We start from the raw sequence: 19442 nt of genomic DNA, 5'->3' as shown, positions 1-19442 counted from the left end.
GCAAAGGAACACTTGCTTTATTTCAACTATGCCAGTAACCACAATCTAGCAGAGCAAATTCAGATGCAGAAAATTCAGCCATTTTCAAGGACAGAATCTGCTACCCTACATGCTTTGCATAGGGGTGAATTTGGGACTCTGTCCTGACATGCACGGCAATCACTTCTGAGGAGGACCAGCACAGACAAAGCAGTGCCACAACCCAAAATTGCTTCTTCATGTTTGTTTGGGTTTGTTTGCTTAAGGCAAATCCAGTGATTAAAATGGGTCACAATATTTCCACCTACATTTCTATCATCACAAAAAGCTGCTCCGATTTATTATTCCTACTTTCATAAACTCAAACCAATTGTGAAAAGAATCTAACATGAAAAACATCCTGGAGCAGTTCTGGATTGGAAATTTAGTCATCTCCAAGTGTGTGCTTCTTCCATTTTCATAACACTTAAAGTGCTTTGATAGTTTCAGACTTGTAAGCAGTTCCAAAGCAATGCTATACTATTGTATATGATATATGAACGCACCCACAACTGTGTACATGTTTACTATATTCCCCCAATTCTGTATGCAAGTGAGCACATAATACAGGAAAGCAGCCAGAAAGCTTTGCTACAAGGAACAGGAGATGGAAAATCTTTGTGTCTGATTACCGGAGGATCTCTGCATCCAAGGAAGCCATGTCTTCATGGAAGACATATGGAGGGTTACTGACTATGAAGTCCATTGGGCCCCAGGGTAGCAGATGTTTGGCAGAACCTAAAGAAGAATCACAACCAGCTCTCAATCACAGCAGTTTTCCCTCTAAGCTCAGTATTAAAATCCTATCCAGAAAACTGTCTCTCCAGATACCTGCAGATGTGCGTATGGTTCTGTTTTTCTCTCATAGAATTTTACTCCATTTCTTTCTGAGATAGCTGGGCCTGGTTACCCTCCCACCCTGTATGTGAGATGACACAAAGATAAGCACAGGCAAAGTAACCTTCTTCCCCAACAGCTCTGCTTAGCAGAATATCTGTCTTACAATAACAGAACCTTGATGTCCTGGAGAGCTCAGAGCCCAGCTGGATCTAAAGCAACAACTGGAATCAGACACATTACACAGACCTAAGTGATGGCTACGACTAGCTGTCAGGATCCATATCCTTCCTCTTACCAAAGCTGCTGGAAGTCATCTAACAAGAGATGCACCCTCAACAGTACCAAACAAATAAAGACCTGTTTTTCTGCCAACAAGTTCAGCTTGCTACGCTCATGCTCCTATCTGAACTGACCTGTACGAGCCCTGACCCAGACACCATGCAACTCCATGAACATGGCAAGGCCTTCAGGCACAAGTTTACCCATGCAGGTGTGGTACCAATACAGGCTTCTGTACTGGACCTGGTAGGCTTACTGCTGGAACACAGCTAGAATGAGCTCAAATTTGCAGATATACCTCTAAGCAGTAATAGGGGGTGGTCAAAACCAACAGTGTGAGAAAGGTGCACTAATGAATCTGCAACACTGGAGCTCCTGGCTTTTCCACACCTCCTGGTCAAGCACAGCCTAGCAAACAACTACCTAAATGGATAAACCTCACCAAACAACACAAAAGTAGAAATATAAAGGGGATTAAGACAATGAAAAGAGTTACCATATGAAACGTTATGGTGGAGGACATGGATCCTGTCTTGGAGTTGCAGCCTGTAAAGTTCAAATGTAAGGGCAGAAAGATTAGGAGCCTTGTCTGTGTGGGCTCACGAATAACACATTCGATAAACAGGTCATTAAACATCACTCCTCTTATCTGATACATGCATGTACTATCCCGCTGACTGCTGATGGATTTCTCCTCAAGCTGCAAGGGAAGTTTAGGAAGTGCTCTTTGTCTGAAGAGCAACATGTGAAACAGAGAGCACTGCTCTTGTGGAAGACATAGACCAGAAAGAGAGACTCCAATAGGGCCAGCTCACACACAGGCTGTTCAGTGTAACATATTTAAAACACTCCAGGCTTCTCAGGTGCTACTTTCTAACTCCCGATCTTTCTCATCCCTGACACATGCCTGTGCACGTTAATTGGGAAATCTGTTTTGTTCAGCACCTTTCATCTGCAACCAGACCTCCCCAGGGTGCTCACACTGGCAGAATCCCTGGAGGTACAGGAGACACAAACACCTCTCCCTTCACCTGTGACAAGAGAGCACGTAGGCAGGGAGGTTTGTTATTTTTAAGAAACAGCTCTTTAAACATCTCACTCTTTCTTTGGAAGAAATCTTGGCCAAGATTCTGATCTTTCTGATTTACTGACTTGCTCCAAAGTAGAACAGACTCAAGACTGCCAGATTGCCTTTGCATTGTTCTCCAGTTTGCCTCTGCCTGGCACAATCCATCTCTAGCTCCCAGCTTGCAACAGAATATGATCCTTGCCAGGGACTAAGCAGACAGACCCCCTTAAGCCATGGGTGTCCAACATTTTGCCTTGCCTGGGCTGCACATGAATTTTGCCTCTGGCTTTTGAGAAGACATTTGAACAATGACAGAGAATGGTCAGGAACTGCTGGTGGAGAATGACTCCATTGCACCCACAGGATATGCCATTCTTTGACTGGCAAAAGCAGATGGTTGCAGATAGAATTTGCCCTTTACCCCGTTATAGCCAATGTCTAGAGAAACCTCTGACTAAACTAGAGCTCTTTCCAAGATATGTTTTCTTCCTGGGAGAGGGCCACCATGGTGACAGATTTTTCCTTCCAACTCTTCGGTGTAACATCTTAGGGCTTCCCAAGTGAGGTTCAGAGAGAGTGCTGCAACAAAGTCCTTATACCCAAGTCCTGTTTGCTGAGGCCCTGTGGTACTGCCTCATCAACAACAGGGGCATCAAGAAATGAAAGGATTTCTGCATCTACCCGCAGTGTACACAGATGGGTAATTTAGCACCAGTATTGCTTCAGCATAACCAAGACTTTGCTAAGCATTCCTCCCTAAGGAACACAGCTGTGGTTAAAGAGCTGCAAAAAGGAGGCAGGAACCACGCTGGCTTGAGAGGTAATACAGCTTATCCTACTGGCTTCTCTTGCAAGACATGCAGGGCACCATGCCACAGACAAGAGAAGCATTTGCTTAATGAAAATATCCATTGAGAAATACGACTTTCTCTGGCAATGCATTTACACTCCCCATAGCCATCCTTGAGCCAATAAGCAAGGATACTATGACACATTTTCTCATATGCCAGAACAACACTCTACCAAGGAGACAAATACCTTGCCTGTTTTTACTATTATCTCTACAAAACTGCAAGAGAACTTGGTTTGACACTCATATATCAGAAGGATCTGCTGGCTACTCCCCATAACTGGAATAGGAGGCACAATTTAGTGGTGAGGTGAAAGCATGGAATGAGTTTGTTTCTACCATCACCTCAGAATGGTGAAAGATCTGCAGCCGGATTGCAAGAAGTGGAGAGATACAGCTCAGGACAGCCAGAAACAGCAGCAGTCTGCCTCTGTAACCACTATGCCAGCAGCAGCATTGGAAGGAAGAGTACACTGGCCCTGTGGACAGTAATGTCAGTTAACTAGTATCACTTTTAAGACTCATAGCTGTACCAGACTCCAAAAGAGGTAGCAACAGGAAATCCTCCTGAGACTGCTCAAATTCATGCTCAGAGGTTTTTGAGAATACAAGTGCATAGCAGAGCTCTGTATGTCTCACAGTCTCTATAAGACTGAAGTTCTGCACTCAAAAAGTACAGATTCTAGCTCTGGTTCTTGCCAAGATGGTGACAAGCTAGAACACCCTGCATTAAGCAGAACTTAAGCCTGTGTTAAGCTGAAGAAGCAGATCTGCTGGGGAGGACAAAATTATCCTGAGAGCTGTTCTGCATTGGGTACAAGGTGCTCAATGCAGCAGGTCTCAGCACCCAGGCACAGCACAGGTGTGTGTGCACAGCAGCACCCTTCTCATCAAACCCTAGGCTACAAGGAGGGCACTAAGGGATACCGTGACAACAGAGTGAAGAGAGTATAAGCTTATACCCAGAGGAGTAATGACAGGAACAAGCATACCAGAAATTTACGCAGGAAGCAGAGAGAAAGGTTCAGACTATACCTGTCCTTAACCTCTTAAGTGATATTGGCCGTTCTTAGTGCCTTAAGTTTACTACAGAAAAGAATAAGAGTAGTGACCATGAAATGCTTTGAAAACTCTTGGACAACAGCATTTAGGTACTACTGTCTTATTTAGGCTGCTGCCTTTGCAAAGTGCATTCACAAGTGAAAGAAATCCTCTGGTAAATACAAATATTTTTTGCTTACACACTTTGTGAGCTCAAATGATTAAAAATACTCTAGTTTCTGGTGGTGATAAATACGAAACACACTTCAAAACGTTGATGACTCCTGGTCATTCCCAAGTAACAATTTACAAGAAATGGGTAATATGTGGGCTTGTACCTATGGATGTTCTCCCTGGTGAGATCCACAGCAGCCTCTTCTTTATCCACAGCTAACACTCGGCTCTGGGACAGAAAAAACAAACAACGGTATTACAACACCACAGTTCCTAAGCTCTGCCAGAAGAGACGTGCAAGATAAAACCTGCCAACCGACTGCTCACTCTGGGCTCCTCAAAGGAATAGCTGATCGCAGGGCACTGAAGGGATGACAAATCACTTCTAGTAAGGCAGCTAACATGACAGAAGGCACTCAGCATCCTACCAAAATAGACAGGCTTCTGACCAAATCAACTCAGCTGACAACAATGCAGTCATGCTGACTCACGGCACCTGATATGTTCATAGCTCTGAAGTGGTGTGAGACTCAACACTCCCGCAAGCCAAAGGCTGAAGTGGACGCAAGTTAAAGGAAGATCACATCCCTAGACTTCTCCTTTTTAGTGTGTATGGAGCACCTTGGGCAGAGGTTATAGCATTTTCCATCTCTTAGGCAGACATCCTTTGCCTAGTTATTCCACTGCAGTCATTATACCATGTTCACTACAAATATTGACAGCATACACTTCACTGTATCAACTATTTGAGAGTTCTCTGGTCTAACAGTATAGGATAGGACTACATGGTTAGAGATATGCTCGACCTTCTATCCCATCGTGGGAAAAGCATGAACATAAGCCTGACTTGCTTGAGCTTTGCTAGACATTTTTTAAACATGTTCTGCTGAGTGTTTGCATAAGGAAAGCATGCTCAAAGTACACACTTCCCATCTGAAGATAATGGTGGTAGGCAGTGTAGTTGACCATTGGAGGGGGGATTCATTTCACTGCCTGAAACTAGCACCCTCACACACACAAAGCTGACCCCAAACACAGAGGACTGAATTGAAACAATAAATAAAATACCGTTGATGTTTTCTCTTGTTCCCTACTGCCAACTTCTGTCTCAAACATTAAGACACCACTAAGAACATAAACTCTAGTTAGCTGTCTGTGTAGCTACAATTCACTCTATTTAGCTGAGGCTCTTTAATTCTCTGGGCACAGCAGTTTGTGTTAGCCAGCTGGGAAACAACTATTATCAGTAACAGTGACAGACTGGCAGAACTGTTTAATCTGACAGGAAAGGAAAAAGCGTGAAGTACAGCTCAGAAAATCAGAGTAATTTCACTTTGAAGTCACGAAGTCCAAGCATTAACCCTTGAGTCAACAGGAGAAGGAACATGGATATCTACCTCTGTACCTAATGCACCAAGCCTCACTCTTCTCTTTCTTGGAGGAAGAACTGGCCACAGCAATTCTTGCTCATGAGAAGCTGACTTAAGTCTGTATGTGATGAGATCTTGGTTTCATTTCTTTTCTTCTTTTTGCTTACCAATACGCAGATCTCTGTCCCCTTCCTCCTTTTTATTTATTTTTTTTGCTCTGTCCAGAAGGTGGAGGCTGTTATCATAGGACAAAATGCTCTAGAAAAAAGGCTTGGTAGTTGTGGCAGTGTGACATCTGCTAATCATACTGATCTCAACTACTGATACTTCTGTGAGAACCCCTCTTCTGTACTCATTTGGTCTTCAGTCTCTCAAAGTCAAGATCTATAGATTCAAAGCAAGGTGATTTTAGAGATGACTGCCCTGTAGACTTGACTAGTAGAGTGTGTACCAATGCCTCAGTCACCCATCCACAGCCCAGGATATGAGCTTAAACCAGCCCCCACCACAGCTTCAATCTAAGGTGATTAACAGTAAGTTGTGACAGCTGAAGAATGAGCACATTCGCTTCTTTCCTTCTGTGTTTACTACTCCTGCAGACAATTGGAGAAAGCAGTTCCTAAATATTCTCTCTACCTAGAATGAACATACAGAGCCTGATTGTCAAGGACAGCAGATGCTGAAGTAGCAGATAAGTCCTGTCACATCAAGGAAATTTGCTTGGAAAGTCTCAGTGAAGTCCAGTAGAGTGGGCCTGTCCTTTCACAATGCTATTTGCTGTACCATAGGCACATGAAAAAGTTCACCTGTGGTATCTTGCACAGGAGACTCAGAGCAATTGCTCCAGAACCGCAGCCAATCTCCAGGATCACAGGAGGTGGGACAACAACCTGGAAGGCCGAGTTCTTCACCCCACGTTTCCGAGATTCCTCCTCCACAACCAAAGAGATGAGATCCTAAGAAAACGAAGAGAAACACTGCTATGACTTTTTGATAAGGGAACTGTTTTGACCCTGAGGATTGAAGGAATTAAAATTTCTTGGGTCCATAGCCTAAAATGTACTTGTTTTGCTGATTTTTCAACACAAATGACAGTAACAGAGCTGACAAGAAGTCATTTAAGCTTCATCTCCCCCACAGGGTGCTTTGACGAGTATCCCGAGGATTTTGTTATGATTTCCCACAGATCCTCTGAGGTCTTCTAAGCACTGGGAAAAACAATAACCAAGCAGCTGGAGCACATTATCTTCTGTAACACCACTTTATTTACACCAGAATTCCTGCCATTAGCATTTGTAAGCTTCAAAATTGAATACTTCTAAACTTCTAAGTAACCCAGAGACAGCTATGCAGCTTTGAACAACATCTTGATCATCCAACCTGCAGATGAAAAGCAAAGGCAGAGATTTACTACATGACCCACACAGTGAGTTCCCTGTATAGATTTCAGACTGTGGACTCTTAATACATTTTGTTGCTGCACAGAATAGACTTTATCCATGCTTCTTGAGCTCTACACATCTCTGCTGCCAACGTCTCTCCCTGCCATCAATCTAGTTTTTAAATCTCTTGGTAATGCCACGTGAAATCTAGCACAGCAAGACAGGTCTTAAAGACACACAGTTCCAAGCTTTGAGAGTCTAGTTACTGTAGACAGTACACATGCCTCCCTCACAGCATGAACTTCTCTGGCTATTCATCAGAGAAAACTACAAAGGAAATATAAACACTTCGGGTGTGTGGGCACTTGCTGAAACTGCTTATAAGTCCCAGAGATCCTTGTTCTTTCATGGCACAACCATACAGAAAGAAAACAAGGCCTTACTGCCCAAGCTGCTCCCACAATGATTAGGTTATTCACTTAGGAGATTTGCTCTTGAATCTCTCCTATAAACCCAGAAAGCCTAACAGGTCACAAAGAATTGGCTTGATTTTACCAACAAGTAAAATGAAAGACTGTACGAGGAAAACCACGGGCCTTCCTTTCACATGTTCTTGGTATAAGCAGAAATAGCTAAAAGCAACGTATCCTAACAAGCGAGTCAGCTTCTCTTTAGTACAGCAGTGGCTTTTTCCAGGAGCTAAAGGCAGGTCTGCTTGTACATAAGGATATAAGCTCTTCTTTGGCTGTATCACCCAATGTGGGGTACAGTGGAACAGATGGTTTGTGCACAGGTGTAGAGTCTTCATCAAGATAGTTGAGTTGCCGCTGTCAATCACCCTTCATATCAGGCTGATTTGCATCTGTGGGATGTAGTGAGAAAGGCTGCAAACAGGTGTAAGAATATAAAGCTGGTGTAGATGAGCTTCTTTGGAAACATCCCCAGCAACAATCCCTGAGATACATGGACTGCTTTGTCAGACGGTATTTTTTTGAGACTCACACAAAACATGAATTGCTCTTCAGTATAATAAAGCACTGTGTCCCTTCACAGAACTGCAATCTGTGCTGCCTCACAGATCTGGATAAAGAGACAAGTGTGTTTAAACACTGTCCTGCCCTAGGAAAGCAAAGCAGCTTTGAATTGATCCATTTTAATAGAACCCTGTGCCTAAAAGCATAAGCAGAACAAAAGGATGTGGTTAATCTGAATATGTAGACACACTGCATTTCTCCTAATAACATTACTTCTCGTTAGATCAGCTTCTGAGCTGTTGCCATTTCCAGCCCATCTGCTTTGGGCTTTGCTTTTTCTGCATTAGCATGGCACTGCCAAGATTATCCTTTGGGCAGTCACTGGGTCCTTGACGTTCTCTGGGCACAGCCACAGCCTTTTGAAGCCTTTAGGGGGCTTTTTTAACAGCAACCTCCTTCAGCTGTATTCATCACTTTCTTTCTAATCTCCTGCAGTCATGGAGCTGGAACATGTCAGGGATGCCCAGGGCTTTACTCACTAGATAACAACAGCCTTTGCTCTTCTCCAGCCCGTGCCCTCTGCCTTCCAGAGCTCACAGCAACAAGTGCATTTGTGCTCCTACTTGAAAGCCAAAAGAGAAGGGAAAGCAGAAGCAGAGGGAGATACACTGCAACCTCTCAGAGCTGCCTCTTCACTGCAGGGTTACGCTTGGGGCCCAGCCCTGCTTGTGGCTTTGCCAAACATGAAGTGCCATACAGCAGTGCCCTGCCCTCATTAACATGCCTCAAAATCACATCTTCCTTGTTGCTGCTCTAGGATTCCTTTCCAGACAACTGCAGAGGAGAATATTCCCATGGGACTGCAGGAAACGGTTAGAGGACCACCAGCATTCAGATAACATGGAAAAATAAACACCATATCTACCCACTTGTGTGTGAAAGTGGCTTCTGCATTTCAGTTAGATGAATCAGTTTGAAAATACTTCTGAAATGAGGACAGGCAAAGATTGAAACCACAGCAGGTGCTGATGATTCCAAGACCACAGAAGAGCCATTCTGCTTGGACACTGAATTGCTCTCAAATGCTGCTCATTTCTGGTCAATCTGAAGTATTTCCAGGAATCTCTCTGTGCTATCTCAGAAGAACCATCCATCTCCCAGGTTGGTCACAGAGGGGCACAAGTTACTGATTACAAAACGTCCACATGTAGCTTCCTTAAAGTAGAACTACTGTCAGCATTCATTAACTCCATTAAGGTTTATTATTAGCAATTTTAAGCTTGGTGTTATTGTGGAACTTCTGCTTCACATGCTCCACAGTAGAAGTGATATGAGCTCTGTTTAAATACAATTGACTTCAGTTTTTACCACATGTATATACAAAAAGGGATGTTGATGTAACTTCTGCATCGTATCCTCCCTGACTCCCTTGCCTTATTTTCTTGGTTATTTCATATACTTCTCCAAAGCAAAGGCTATTTCTCTCATAAGAGCCATGCTTATTGCAATAGTTTAAAATTAAAAGACTGCATTAAAAGTACTGTGAAAAGCTAAGAAAATACTTCTTTCTTTAGCCATTGGTATCTCACTGCAGTCAAAGAGTTCAATAATTATGAAATTAAGTTCTTCTATGAAATGAATTCAGCTGAGAGCACAGTAGAAGATATTTGCTAACCAGCATATTAGGAAAAAGGAGATTACCAGTAAAGTTTATTCAACGGAATAAACCTGAAGAATCTGATCAGGGCCACAGGTCAGGAAAAGCAACAAACAGGCAGAAGATGCTAAAAAGAAAAACTGGGACAACAGCAGATGGCCAAAGGCTGCGGCCTTTACTGCGTGGGATATATCATCTCCGACTGAACGGTTTCAGACAGCAAACATCTGCTAATGTAACGCCAGCATTGCTTAAAGCCATCTTAACCCTCAGTTTAGTCACCAGTTCCAAAGATTGAGATGAAATCAGAAATTCCATGGGGAAAAAAAAAAAAGAGAAATCATTTGGACAGTCCAGCACATTAACCTTTGGAATGCGTTAGGTAAGCTCTCCACGCTGCCACCCTACACTTGAAATGGCAGGACAAAAAGGCTTATTTGCACTCACACCACTTCCAAAACTGAATACATCAGAGAAATATCCCTCACTCATTTGGATTAAAATAACCAAAGCAAACAGACTTCACTGCCTTTACAGCACCTAAAACTTCATAGCATCAGGTGCCTTGTTCTTAAAAAACAACTGTAAAAATAATAAAAAACAGACCAAAAAAGAGCTGTGTTGAAGAACAAACAGAATTGTACATTAAGGAAGTATTTCAGATAGGTGACTTGATTTCCTATTTACCCAAAGCACACTAACCACCATGGAATTATTAAAATCACAATTGTTGCTTTCAGTATGTGTCACTGTCAGCAGCAACACGGCCCACCTGAAAGTCTTGCAAACCAGTGCTACAGGTACTGGCAAAAACACTTCTGTCCTAGAGCATAATACACATATGAGGGTAGGACAGTGAGCCACTGCTGTCCCTTGGAGCAAAGCTTAGGCATGATTTGAACCACCCCACAGCAGTCCATCCCCCCAGAGCTTGCAGGATTACCATGCACCTTTGCAGGGTACACCTTTAAGTGTTGTTATGCTCTGGGGCCTTTTTGTCATCATCTGCTACAGGTAGGCAGCACAACAGCCTGAGCAACAGGCCAGGCTCAGGAAAAGGGCCAGCTCACAGCTCTGCACTTTGTGGTGTGAATAAATCCCAGCCTCTGCACGTTGCAGATTTCTTTGCATAGGAGAAGAAACAATCAAACAAAAATAAAATCAAGAAAAAAATACCACCAAACAATGAACTGCTCCTACAACTGCTACGATGTTGTGAAAATAAGCATCCAAGAGGGCACCAAGAGCACCAGCTACCTCCAGAAGTTAAGTGTTCATGTGAGTGTTAAACTGGGTGCAAAGCAAAATATCCAGAAGGCTTTTTAACAGTGCACTGGTCTGAAGCTGATGCAGGCATCCAGGGATTTGTTTCCAGGTGTATAACTGCTCTCGTTTAACATGGAGCGGGGACAAGCTGGCACTATCAAAGCATTCTTACCTTTGCAAGGAGAGTATTTAAAATAATCTGTAGGGGAAAGGGCAGGGCATCCTCAATAGTGAGGGGAGTTCTGGTACTGAAGAGCAGGAGAGGATCTTGCAAGGACTACAAGGGGCCCTTTACCTGCAGTTCCATACAAGGGACGCAAATATTTGCTTCCCGTGCTACTTGATTTCCAGCACTCAGAGGTTCTCAAGCTTTTGCCTCTTTGCCAAGCCACTCACAGTCCACTCTCACCTTGCTGTTCCAGGAAGCCTTGCTTCACTGCCAGATTTGCCCTATGTTCACACTGTCATTTATTTGGTTCCCCCCCACATTTTCTCTGCTGAGCGAAATAAATGCAAAACTTTGCCAGCACCTCCAGCTTCCCGTGAGCCTCTGCCTCACCCTTCCACCCACAGCTCCACTCCCCCCCGCCCCCAGTGCACACTCATGTTCTGACAGGTTCTTGGTATTACCTCCCCGTCCCTGCGGCCAGGTCTCTGGTTCACTGTATTTCTTGGAACCACAGCTGCACAAAGAAGCGTGAGGACAGCGTCTGCCAGCACCCAAACCACAGGCTCCACAGCTGCACAGCTCCAACCAGCAAACAGCACAGGCCAGGCAGCTTTCAGCACTGAGACACACAGGAGGATCCAGCAGAGTCTCACTGCACAGCAGTAGCTGCAGAGCTGCGTGGAGGTCCAGAGGCAAGGTGGGCATGCTGCAGGCCAACACCAGCAAATAGATATCTGATGTTTCTGTGATTAAAAGTGCAGGGCTAACAAAAAACAGGATTATGGGAGAAGGGGAAAAGACAAGGATGGAGCTCACAAACTCACACCACGTTCTGAGAAGCACCTTTTTTTTCCCTACACTATATGCTCTTGGGAGAGCAGGGAAAACAAAGTTGCATGGATAGGAATCTGGGGGGTTAGAAGCTCTAAATTCCCTACTTAGCAAAGGGGACGTGGAAAGCAAAAGGCCTATGAAAACCTGCGTAACCTCACCGCTGTCACATACTTCCTGGGAATGTTTTACTTATTTGTGTGCTTTCCAGAAACTTGGGTTCTCAGAATCCAGGACTTTCTGTAGAGCCTGATCTGATATTAACCAAATTACTCCTCCCCTCCTGTTTGCCCACTTGGCTGCCAATCAGCACATGACAAAACACCAGGAAGCCAAGCTGGAAACGTACCTCCATGGCAATGGCCACAGATGATCATTGTCACACAAACTTTTTCCAGAACCAGGCCACTAAGCCAGCCCCCAATCAGAGGGCAGGCTGCTGGTTACAGCACTTGTATCTTGGGCTCTTCTGCTTGGCCCTGCAGCGGACATGGCATCCAGACAGATGCTGTGCTTCAGCTTGCTTGCCCTAGCTTCAAAACTCTATTTACTTGGATGTCCAAGAGAAGCAAGGCAGGAGATGTGGGCAAAGCCAAATGGATTCGCCTTCATATTTGTGTGAGAAGCCCCTCGAGTCCCATTCATCCCGTGCCAGACATTCCGTAGTTTGTTTTTCCTGCTCCAGCCCTAAATCTCACTCTAACTCCTGAAGATCCGCTCAGATGAAACCCTCTGAAACTGAGGTCCCTTTTATACCACAAAAAGGTGGATCAAAAGCTCAAGATCTCACAGAGCTCTTTTAGGGCAAAAATATAAAAACACTGATAATACTTACCAGAGAAAACATATTAGAAAAGTCAGTATAAGCTAACAGATCTGTGTGCGAGTTGGTGAAGCAGAGGGAGGAAAGGTGTGGAAGCTGTTTGTTTTTCTCCCCCCAAACAGATTTTTGCTTCACATTTACCTTTTTGAGTCTGCTGTGGAAATCACCATCTTAGAAGCAATCTTCTGCTCTCCCACAGCCATTTTTCTTGCACAGGAAGCCAGGAGAAACTACTGCCATGGTCCCTCCTGGCCTTTTAGCCAGGAACAACTGTTCCTTCCTTCATTTCCTTTAGAGTGAGAAATCTGTTCTGAGAAAAACATTCTGTCCTGATTTGAAGTAGACAGCATGAGAGGTACCAAGGTTCCAGCTACGCTGTTTCAGTAGTTAATTACACTCTCTGTTGAAGATGTACACCTTTTCTTCTGTTTGCATTTATAGTGCTTGTTATACACTTGCCCATGAAACTAATGAGAGATCTGCTAACAAATTTCTACTCTCTGGGCCAGGTAATTAACCCTCAAGCTTATCTTTGGTGAGCTAAATAGTCTTTCACAATAAGGCACATTTTCTGTTAATCCACCTACTGGTCTTTCTCCTGACCTACTTTTCCATTTCTTTCTCAACCAGTGAGTAACATAACCAGGCAGCTTTTCACCAACTACCCCACTGCTGCAGTACAGAGAGGTGACTTAACCCTGGTGCTGTACTTGGCAATCCCTTGGTAACATGTGCAAAGGTCACAGTGGCCTCCCGGGCAGCCCCCTGAAAACTGACCAGCCATTACCCAGCACAGCCCCAAAGCTTTCTCCAAGTCTTCAGCCAGAAGCAGCACCTTTGCAATGAGGGGCGGGCTGCATTATTTCCCTCTCCATGTATGATATTAAGCACTCGTGCTTAGCTCAAAGAGCAGTTTGAAATGTAGCATGGAAATGCTACAACTTCAGTACATTTGCTTACAGTTACGTTTTGACAGACTGCACTTAATTTTTGATCAAGTGAATAACGTTCCATTTCTGTTCAAGATACCTTACAGAAGTCTGCAGATATCTCAGGAAAGGACCCCAAATCATGTATAAGAAGGCATTTTCCATCCTCTTCATTTCCTAAACTGTGAAGGAAGAGACAGAGAGAGGCAGTTCTCCTCTGAAGAGAAAACTGAACAGAAGCAAAACTATGATAAAAACCAAAGCAAACAAGGAGTCTCCTGACTGCACACCCATGGCTGTGCTCACCAGACACTGTGACCTGAACTTTCTGAAATGGAACCACCTGTGGCACAGAAATTAGGGAAACCACAGGCAATTCTGGATCAGGAAGCTTCATTTTAGCATTAATTAAAACAAAATAAATGTGTGCACTCCTTTGCCATGTATCAGCAGAGAAAGCCCCCATCCGGGGATCTGTAAATTTGCACATACATGTCAGGAAGTAAAAATCCTCCCTTCTCTCTTTGGTCCTTCTTAAGAGGTTAATGATTATGCTTAGAGAGAATTTAGGTTAAACTTCATGAAAGGTTTCTTGGAGCAGATCTTTGCTTAAAGTGCTTTCACAGAACACCCCAGCACAATGACTGCCATGCAGATGGCACCAGCAAAGTAAACAGCAATGGTTACAGCACACTGAGCATGCTGGCATAGGAAGGAAGCAATCTATATTGAGAAAGAAGTAAATGTAAAGATCACAGGTGGAAAAGATTGCTTAGCCAGTGACAGGAGAAAAATTATCAGTGTCATGGGGAGCATGAATGGTTATTCCACGCATTAACTGCACAAAGTAAGAGCTCTCCTCTTGAAAGAACAGGCAGAATCTGAAACAAAGGAAATGTTTTTCCCACTTACAGTACAAATTTAGAACAATTCACTGTCAGATGATGTTGTGGAGGTTAGAAACACAGACAGGCTAAAAAGAGGATTAATGGAGGACAGATCCACTAGTGATTATGAAGCAGAATGGCCTCAAACCCAGCTTTGGCTAAGAACATCCCTTAACTGCTGACTGTCAAAACAAGGGGGGGATCCTTCTCTGCCTGCTTTTCCATTGTAATTTTGTCCCCACCATCTGCTACAAGCCCCAGGATGACACAGTATTTTGAATTAGACCAATTTAATCTGACCCAGTAAACCTGTTTCTGTGTCTTACACGACCTCCAGTAATCTCACACGAGAGTGCAGCCACAATCTTTCCAGATGACTACTGAAAATAATGCCCAGCACGGAACAGACGTGGCATTTCTTCCCCCGTAACATCTACCAGGTAAAATACACCTATTCAGCCTACAGCACGCTTCCCCACTTCCCTTCACAGGGCAACTCAGCCACCACAACAAAACCAAGATGGAAAAAAACACGTGCAGGGCCTGAGCTCACGGTGAGATCACAACAGTTAAGGAAGTGCCACCCCCTGAGGGTCAGGAGGGCAGGTTGGGCTGTGGGAAACCTCACAAGCAGAGCCGGAGCTCTCCTCCAGCAAATAAAAACCACAGCGTTCAAGAACATGGCTCTGCCCACACAGTAGCTTCAAGGGTTGAAAGGAGACCGTTTTTGTTTCCACTGAACAAACAAGCCTTCATCTACTTTAAAAAACACAGCATGTGAGAGAGGAGAGGATCAGAACACACTAGAAGCCATACTATAATGATTAGATAGAACTGCAAGCCTGCAGTGCCCTCTAGGGGTACAAAACAGGTGAGCTACAACCTGCACGACCTCCTTTGGAGAAATCCTGGACCCAACTAATCCTCCTCAAAGTCACGATGAGGATTAATTTTGCCTTTATTTACCGAGAAAAAAAAAAAAAAAAAAAAAAAGAAAGAGAAAAAAAAGGAATCACCCAGCCAAGACTGGATGGATTCTTCTTCTCTTTGTCCTACTTTTCTCTAATCCACAAAGTTGCTGTGATGGTAACTCAGCCTGAGTTTTAGAAGGCCTGGCTGTGGGCAAAGGGCTGCCTTCTGCACCAATGAACAGTCACTGAACAGTGTTGGGACAGAGATTCCTTGACATTGCAATAGTAAGTGCAATTCACACGACAGAGCACACCCCCAGACTTCAGCCTGATCTCCCCTGCATGACAAAAGCTTGGCTCTGGTGACCCTGGGCACACCATGGAAGTTACTCCAGGACCCTGCAGTCTTTACTGCCATAGCCGTGCTCACACCAGGACAGCAGGTAGGATGTGGGGATCCAAGCACCACTGCAACCACACACGGTGCTCATAGCAGTGAGCCCAAAGCTCTGTGCACAGAGGACCAGGTACGTGGAGGAAGGAGAGATTGTGGATTGTGCAACAGAACTCTCCTCCAACGCAGTTTCTGTGTATTTACAGAGTTACCCGTCAGCCCTGCACGCAGTTTTGGCTCCCTGTCCCATCCCCACCCTAAATCCCACAGAAGGAAGAGAGCCACACATGCTGACAATGCTCCCAGAGAAAGCAAATGGAAATGGGCTCAGCTGCTGGTGAGCTAAAGGGGCAAATTTCACACAGAGCAAAACTGTGCAGACAAACTATCAGCAGACAGCTGAGCTTCTCCCTTTGTTCATCTCTTTGTCCACAGGACAGAATCAGTGCTGATAGTTTATGGCATACTGTGTTTGCCTTCACAGCTTTACCCATATGCCTAGCAGCTCATAGCAAGAGTCAGAACCCTTCTGTTTTAACCACAGGACAAAATATGCATAATAAGGATATCTCTTCCTCCTTTCAGTCTTCAAATTAACAGGCAGAAGCATTTGTGGGAGCTATGAAAATATAACAAGAAAGCAAATGCTGCAGAGCCGGTATACCTACAATACACGAGTCAATGTAAGGAGCTACATTTACTCAGCCATGGACAAGATGTGCCACATGGCTTGTGCGTGCAGTCATAAGGAAGCAACTTGAACCTGGGATATCAGTGCTGATAATTAACTGCTTTCTGAAGGACAAGATTCTGTACAGATATTATTTGATCAACAGTGTCAGTACTAATAGCTGTAAGAAGGCTGCAGACAAACTGAATAGAAAGAGCAGCAGAGGCAAATTCAGTATTCTTGAGAGGAGGTTTTTCCACAACAGTTTTAAAGCCCAGTGAAGTCTGAAAAAATCTCACTTACTGAACAAAGCACGGCCAAACCCCCACCCAAATGATCACACAGCTCTCAGACAGAGCAGACCAATGTAGACAAGGGAAACAATCCAGACATCAGCTCAGTTTTGGGCAACTGGTTACACAGAGAATGTGGTTTCTGGAAGCAGCACATGCCCATAGCAGCATCCTGCACCAGGTGCTGATAAATAGCTGGATCTTGTCCACATGCTCTTCCTGCCCAAGAAAATTCCCCAGCATTGGATCACAAAGAAGCTCTCTCTCATGCAGCGTCACGGGCTTGAGTCAAGTCTCAGGATTTGCTGTGATGTGAATATTTCTTTCCTGAAGAGAAAGATCAACATAGCAATTTGACAGGAGTCAACTGCAGACATTACCCAACGCTGTTACAGAAATCACAGTTGCACCCCTAAGCAAAACGTATCTATGAAATCTGAAGCAGAGCACAGAACGCCTCACTATGCCTGCACAAGGATGAGACAAACCCCAGAAAAAAAAGCAGTGAAATCTAATCCTCCTGCTACTCCTTCCTATACTATACAGAGACTTCACCACCTGCACCCACATACTCTCCTTTACAAAAGAAGGCAATGAACTCTCCAGCCCTCCCTTAAACCACTACCAGAGGTTTCAACATCTCGCTCCTACAGCTCTGACAAATGCAGTGACAGCTCACACCTTCCAGGTAAATCTGGTAAAGGAGATCAATTTCTTTGTTGTTTTTTTTTTAGCACCAGGGCACATCACAGCTCCCCACAATGGAATTCAGAGGTGTGAAGAACATCCAAGTGAAAGCTTCAGAAACTCAGTGAACTGAATCCAGAGGAAGAGTGACTCTGGGAAAAGGTTAAGTGGGATTTCTGAGGAGGATAAAGAACACAGCCACAGCTGAGTTGCTGAGACAAAGTGACCAGAACACTGGTTATGTGTAAGATTACCTTAAGGCAACTTAGAATTTAACAGCTCTGCTGGATAGCGCTTGTGCTCACGTACATGGAGCAACATCAGGGAATCATCCTGGCTGTGAACTTGCAGTTAGCTCCCCTAATCCTGATGAAAGCAGTGGGAATGTGCAAGCAGCTATTGTGAAAGTTCTTATCTTTAAACTCACTCTTCCATCATTTGGCACCTTCCACTCAGGAGAAGAAACTTTGCAGCCTGGTTTAAGAGTGCCTGGTTTTAGTTACACCTATATCAACATGAAAGTTTAAAACATTCCAAAGCAACCTAAGACCCTCCTCTACTTCCCTCCCCCTGTTTTTAAACATAAAATATCAACAGACAAAACTCCAGACAAGTCTGCTTCACACAGCAAATCCAACCAGACAATCCCCAGAGATTACTGCCAACCTCAACCATTCTGCACGTCCATGAGAAGTTTCTGACACCAGAAAAAGCACGAGTAGACAAAGAAAAGGTGCCATGCTGCTACTGGAAACCAAATGCAGCTCATTGCTCAGAAGCCTGCTGGACTCCTATTGCAGAGCACTTTCTCTGCTGTACAGCCTGAAGACGAAGTGGCTCTTTCCCAATGTGCTACTTAACCTTAAGAGAGGGCAGCAGCAGGAGCAGGCTGGAGACTTCAGTAGAAGAGAAGCCACCAGACCCAGCACCCATAGCCACTCTGCAAGCCTGGATCCACAGGCTGACACTGCAGACCTGCTTGTTCCAGCCCTTCCTGGCCCTTTTATCTCTGTTTTGCTCCTTCTGAGCTCTTCCTCCACCTGAATTCTTTTTCCCATCCCTTCTCTCTTGCTACACTGCTCATTTCCTCCTGAATGTGCAGCCCTTCACTGCTCGCTTTAAGAAAGGCCACTTTTGATCACCTCCCATTTCCAGATTATTGTCTGCTGATGCTGTTTGCTGAGGCAGAACTACTCTGTAAATTCAATTGCCAGTGGAGCTTCATTCCGGAGCTATCAGGAGCTTCTGGTCTTTCAAAACAAACATACTAAAAATGTGCCTCCATATTAAGTATCGTGACACATCAAATAAAGTTTTCCCACAAACACAAGGTCTGGATTAAGCTGTTTGTGCTAGATTTTTGGCCCTGGGAGTACATGAAGTGGTTTAAAACACAAGATGTTACAGAGTGCTGAATTTCGACAGAGCATTGCCTTGCAGCAGAGATGCTTCTACCAAAATCCCACATATGGGCACCATTAGCAACATTCACAGACATTAGCAGCCCTGGTTTCCACAGAACACAATAGGCCTTTGTTTGAAGCCTGGCACTGCATGGAGAGAAGGAGAGCACAGTACCAGAGGAAGCCTTGTCAACAGATGGTTTGATTTGCAGAACGTTAAAGTTCTCTTTGGGTTTAATGCTTATATTGCATTCAAGAATTAGTGGGCAGTCAGAAATACTCTCTCCAATCAGCCCCATCAGAAATACCATCAATAAGAACAATGCTAACTATCACCAGGCTCCAACTAGCAAAACCATTTCTTAAGCCACTGTCTCCAGACTTCATCAGCACAGAATGACCAAATCCAGACAGGAGAGAGCTCTCTCCTAAGGAAACCAGCTGGCACCAACACCTGGCAGCCTCTCAGTGAGATTCCAAACCAAGACCTAGATTCTGAATGTTCTTCTACAGACTGAGATGACA

General features: G+C 44.3%; 1 protein-coding gene across 7 annotated transcripts in view; it reads right to left on the bottom strand.

The window, feature by feature from the left end:
- Positions 1-19442, bottom strand: part of HEMK1 (HemK methyltransferase family member 1) — an 85343-nt gene that overhangs the window by 61850 nt on the left and 4051 nt on the right. For all 7 annotated transcript variants that reach the window (XM_015874504.2, XM_032447318.1, XM_015874500.1 and 4 more), the window contains 4 exons: positions 6448-6597; positions 4436-4500; positions 1634-1683; positions 651-756 (listed from right to left, as the gene is read on the bottom strand). In XM_015874504.2, the coding sequence (XP_015729990.1) occupies positions 651-756; positions 1634-1683; positions 4436-4500; positions 6448-6597 (371 nt within the window). The remainder of the gene's footprint in view (positions 1-650; positions 757-1633; positions 1684-4435; positions 4501-6447; positions 6598-19442) is intronic.

This window comes from Coturnix japonica, chromosome 12 (genome assembly GCF_001577835.2).
Source record: "Coturnix japonica isolate 7356 chromosome 12, Coturnix japonica 2.1, whole genome shotgun sequence".
In the NCBI taxonomy this organism is placed as follows: domain Eukaryota; kingdom Metazoa; phylum Chordata; class Aves; order Galliformes; family Phasianidae; genus Coturnix; species Coturnix japonica.
Note: the sequence above shows the minus strand (reverse complement) of the source record. Positions and strands in the feature narration are given on the sequence as shown.